The following is a 5,759-nucleotide window of genomic DNA, read 5'->3' on the forward strand; positions in this document are numbered from 1 at the left end:
CTACCCAGCCGACAGTTCCATTCCCCCGAGATTAGGGAAACCTTGAGAAGTACTCCCTGTCCTCATAAGTCTCTCAGAGGGCTAGCCAGGTCGGTCCAAACACAGTTTAATTGTTCTCAGTTTTTTTCTTCGGCACACACATACAAGTTCAAATCCTAAACTACACCTTTCTCAGACAGTCTGTTTTTCCACTATACAGATACATTGTTTAATCTAATTCTGACTAAAACTACACACATCATCAGATTCTAATTTTATGATTCTAATCAATTCCATACAATTATAAGGTTTCAGAGTGGAATTATTTAATCATTATCTTTAAACATATAAATTATTTTATCAGTGTCGCACCAGCGAAAGCATCGAAGTGAGCGAAACAGCGCCCCTCTATCTCTCTACATGCAGGCCACTTTATCTGATGAGGTCTGGTCATGAAGAATATTACATTGTTGCCGCCCATAGCATTGAATGCATGGGAAGCCAGCGAGAATTTGGCCTAACCTTGATTAAAAGTATAAAATAATAGCCAATCAGCGTAGAGCTAAACTGAGCGAGCTCAACTGTGAATGGTCCTAGCGCGCCAAAAACAAGTGTCAAGGGAAGCCAGTTTCGATTTGGCTTCACTCCGACATATTAATCACAGAGATTAATATGTCATCGACAGAAACAATTTGAATTGTTGCATCTTGTTGTGTTGTTGTCCTCTGGTAGCAAGCTAGATAGCAAAAAGTCCCCTTCCTAAATTAGCCATAGTTGGAGATAGGGATTTGGACTTGTGATTTTACTTTATTCTCCGTGCTGGAGATGATAAAGGCGATTCTGGTCCAACCATAAAATACATTGTGCCTCTGGAATGAGAGGATGGAAGTTCAAAATGTAACTAGATGTAGAAGGCTAATGTTAACTAGCTAACGTTGCCCATGAAAGGAAGTTAGGCTAGCGATCAAGCATTTTACCCAGGTAGCCTAGGGCAACAAAAAATAAAAGCGTGTACTGTATGACAGTGTCATTGACCGTTTCGTTAACATGAAAGAAAGGAGGATGGCATTTTTTTTTCTACTTCCACACACACAAAAACAGAAATCAGAACCATGAACAGCCACATCATGTTTAGCATATGTTGATTGGACTAAATTGCTTTTGGTATTTTTTTGTTGTCACTGTATTATACTAAGCAGAGGTGATTTGATGATGTTGAGATGGTGCTGGAATAGTGGAGGCAGCTCCTGTTTTCTTTGTGACTTGCAGTAAATCTCTGTGGTTCTAAATCAATAGTTGTTTACTAGTCTGCAAAGCATATGAACTAACAGGTTATAGAGCAAAATAATCTATGAACACTGGTTACTTCAATAATATTTACATTCTGTGTAGCCTAGTGGTTAGAGTGTTGGGCTAGTTACTGTTAAAGGTTGCAAGTTCGAATCCCCGAGCTGACAAGGTACAAATCTGTCGTTCTGCCCCTGAACAAGATTGTTTCTAGGCCGTAATTGAAAATAAGAATTTGTTCTTAACTGACTTGCCTAGTTAAATAAAGGTAAACATTATTTTTTTTACCAACTTTGTGTATATACTGTATTCTAATCATGGCTTTTCCTATATAACTACTGCTGTACACACCTTTTCATATACTGTATTTAACAGATGCTCTTATCCAGAGCAATTAGGGTTAAGTGCCTTGCTCAAGGGCACCTCGATAGATGTTTTACCAAGTCGGCTCAGGGATTTGAACCAGCGACCTTTCAGTTACTGGCCCAACACTCATAACCGCTAGACTACCTGCCATTATGTGTACATGTATTTCTATTCCGGTCTCTGACATTGCTCATTCTGATATTTCAGAATGTATGATTTTTATGGATTATGTGTGTATTGTTTAAAAAAAATATTTTGTATTGCTCGGTATTACTGCACTGTTGGAGCTAGAAACACAAGCATTTCACTGAACCTGCGATAACATCTGCAAATCGGTGTATGCTACCAATAAAAGTTTATTTTATTTGATCTATTGGGCATAATGATGATACTGAAAAATACAGTACCTTAAATCTAATCTACTGGGCATAATCATGATACTGAATATACACTTTTTAAACACTGAATTAAGTCTTTGTCTTAAAAAATACCCACTATGCGTTTAATACTGTATCTAAATCATATGTTATGACATTTTGGGACTGTCATATCTTTGTGTCCTTTAAGTAAACAAGCAACCACCAAGAAAAAAAAGTCTGCCTAACAAAAGGTTAAATGGGAAAACCCTCAGTTTCACAATCACTACTTTTTGCAGAAGCTGTTGGCACATATCTATTGTGTAAATAGTGTGATATCAATGTCTCTTTCATCCTGAGCCTTTATAAGGAAGCTGCAGTTTACTTGTTCACACTTTTAGAGACACAGGCCTTCTTTTCATCCAATCCATTAGACCTTGCTGTCTGTCTGTTCAGAATGAGAGCTCTTGTTGTTCTCCTGCTTGTGGCTGTGGCCAGTGCTAAGGTGTATGACAGATGTGAGCTGGCCAGAGCGCTGAAGGCATCCGGAATGGATGGCTACGCTGGAAACAGCCTCCCCAACTGTGAGTGATAATATACTTGATCGTGGTCTTTGAGGATGTGTGTGTGTGTGTGTGTGTGTGTGTGTGTGTGTGTGTGTGTGTGTGTGTGTGTGTGTGTGTGTGTGTGTGTGTGTGTGTGTGTGTGTGTGTGTGTGTGCGCATATGGTTGTATGTTTATGAGCTCCGAAAATATCTTACCATAGCTAACCTTACACTGAGGATAATGTTGACATCCACCGCGTGACTATATGTCCTCTAAGGGGTGTGCCTGTCTAAATGGGAGTCGAGCTACAATACCCAGGCCACCAACCGCAACACCGACGGCTCCACCGACTATGGCATCTTCCAGATCAACAGCCGCTACTGGTGTGACGACGGACGTACCCCGGGGGCTAAGAACGTCTGTGGTATCCGCTGCAACCGTGAGTAGCCTGCATACCGAATGGCATCGCATACATAGAGCATTACTTTTGACAAGAAATGTGCCGGGTTGAGGGCTATTGGCAGTGTACCCCTTAACTTATTCCACTTATTTTGTTGTGTTACAGCCTGAATTTAAAATGGATTAAATAGAGATTTAGTGTCACTGACCTACACACACAATACCCCATAATGTCAAAGTGGAGTTATGTTTTAAGACATTTTTGCAAATTCTGGAGTGCAAATTTGCTTAGCAAGTCACATAAGTTGTGTGCAATAATTGTGTTTAACATGATTTTTGAATAACTACCTCATCTCTGTACCCCCACACATACAATTATCTGTAAGGTCCTTCAGTTGACCAGCGAATTTCAAAACACAGATTCAACCACGAACACCAGGAAGGTTTTCCAATGCCTCGCAAAGAAGGGCACCTATTGGTAGATGGTTAAAAATAAGAAAAAGCAGACATGGAATATCCCTTTGAACATGGGGAAGTTATTAATTATACGTTGGATTGTGTATCAATACACCCATTCACTACAAGGATACAGGCGTCCTTCCTAACTCAGTTGCCAGAGAGGAAGGAAACCACTCAATGAGTCCAATGGTGATTTTAAAAAGTTACAGAGTTTAATGGCTGTGAAAACTGAGGATGAATCAACAGCATTGTAGTTACTCCACAATACTAACCTAAATGACAGAATGAAAAGAAGGAAGTCTGTACAGAATACATATATTCTAAAACATGCATCCTGTTTGCAATAAGGCACTAAAGTAATACTACAATGTGGAAAATAATTAACTTTATGCCCTGAATACAAAGCGTTATGTTTGGGGCAAATCCAACACAACACATCACTGAGTACCACTCTTCATATTTTCAAGCATGGTGRTGGCAGCATCATGTTATGGGTATGCTTGTCATTGGCAAGGACTAGGGAGTTTTTTTAGGATAAAAAGAAACAGAATAGAGCTAAGCACAGGAAAAAGCCAAAAGGAAAATCCTAATCACAAACCTGATTACTTCCCCTTTATTTAGCCCTCTGTGTTCATCAGTCCTGAGGTGTTATTGATTGTCTCTCAGGTTCAGTACGCTTCCCATGTTTCTTCTTTTATATCTGTTCCGTATTAAACTCACCTTCTGCACCTGCTTTCCGACTCCCAGCGTATACGTAACACTGGGAGACAATTATACCTTTCAGCAGGACAATAACCTAAAACACAAGGCCAAATATACACCGGAGTTGCTTACCAAGAAGACAGTGAATTTTCCTGAGTSACATAGTTACAGTTTAACTTAAATCGGCATGAAAATTCATGACAAGACTTGAAAATGACTTCAAAAATCTCGCAATGATCAACATCCAACTTAATAAACAAAGAATAATGTGCAAATGGTGTACAATCAAGGTTAATAATACTTATGTAACTTAGATATGTCTGTATTTAATTTTCAATAAATTTGCACAAATTTCTAAAAACATGTTTTCGCTATTGTCTGTAGATGGGTGATAAATTCAATTTTKAATTTAGGCTGTGACACAACAAAATGTGTAATAGGTCAAGGGGTATTAATACTTTCTGAAGGCACTATAATGTTGATCTTACATAATTCTGATGTTACATTTGAATACAGTCAAAATGAGAATAAACAGACACTGGGGCTCCCGGCAGGCCTACTTCTCTATCGTAAAACCCTGACCCAACTTACCTGCATTGTTTCATTGTACAGTAATCTGCTGCTATTGTTGTTGTTTTTTAAGCTTTCGGGTCCTCCTGTTTCCCGGACGGTACTATGACTAAAGGTTTCCTCTTTCTTCTGACAGAGCTGCTAACTGATGACATCACAGTGGCGATCCGTTGTGCCAAGCGTGTGGTGTTGGACCCGAACGGAATCGGGGCATGGTAAGGTGGCAGGTTTCCCTGAAAGTACTATGTTACAAAAACATTTAAGTTACATTTAAGTTACTTTATACTTTATGTTACCTGTAGCCCAATATCACTCTACAAGGCTATGTATAAATGGGATTAGCTCTCACCTTTAGAAGAACTTAAATGGTAAGAACTGCCTGTACATGGTAATTATCTAACTGATATACTCCCTTAAAATTACCCTAAAATTAATGCCTACGTAATGTAAACCGTTTCCAAGTCTTCTATCATCCTTCAATTCCACATTATGTTCTGTTGTCTTATAGCKGATATTTAATGTCTATATATCAAATATCAACATGATGGTGTGTGTACATTTTAGGGTGGCTTGGCGCCTTCACTGTCAGAATCAGGACCTGAGGTCCTACGTGGCTGGCTGCGGGGTCTAAGACCATACTGGAGCAGCTGAACACTTCTCAACCCATTCTGAAGCAGACTTAACTCATAGGATGAATCCATTCTGTACTATCCATCAGCATCTGCAGCTTTAACTAGTAAACTTTCACATATTGATACATTTTAGATTTAAGCAATAAGGGCCTAGGGGGTGTGGTATATTGMCAATATACCACAACCCCCCCGAGGTGCCTTATTGCTGTTATAAACTGGTTACCAACGTAATTCGAGCAGTACAAATAAATGTTTTGTCATACCTGTGGTATACAGTCTGATATACCASGGCTTTCAGCCAATCACCATTCAGGGCTCGAACCACCCAGTTTATAATACAGAGTAAATCACTAATAATCAGTTTTTTTGTATCAAATGTATCATCATATAYACTGTATAATATTCCTTCATGTCAAATCAGTAAACAGCTCAACATGCTTACCCATAAAAATCAAACAAGAAT

At 39.0% G+C, this 5,759-nt stretch overlaps 1 protein-coding gene across 1 annotated transcript; it reads left to right on the top strand.

The window, feature by feature from the left end:
• The first annotated feature begins 2,347 nt into the window (after nucleotides 1-2,347).
• On the top strand, nucleotides 2,348-5,759 carry LOC111961964 (lysozyme C II). The gene is made up of 4 exons (XM_023984679.3): nucleotides 2,348-2,572; nucleotides 2,812-2,973; nucleotides 4,801-4,879; nucleotides 5,229-5,759. Exons 1-4 carry the CDS (start codon nucleotides 2,446-2,448, stop codon nucleotides 5,293-5,295), a joined length of 435 nt encoding a protein of 144 aa, XP_023840447.1. The 5' UTR covers nucleotides 2,348-2,445; the 3' UTR covers nucleotides 5,296-5,759.

This window comes from Salvelinus sp. IW2-2015, linkage group LG4q.1:29 (assembly GCF_002910315.2).
Source record: "Salvelinus sp. IW2-2015 linkage group LG4q.1:29, ASM291031v2, whole genome shotgun sequence".
Classification (NCBI taxonomy): Eukaryota; Metazoa; Chordata; class Actinopteri; order Salmoniformes; family Salmonidae; genus Salvelinus; species Salvelinus sp. IW2-2015.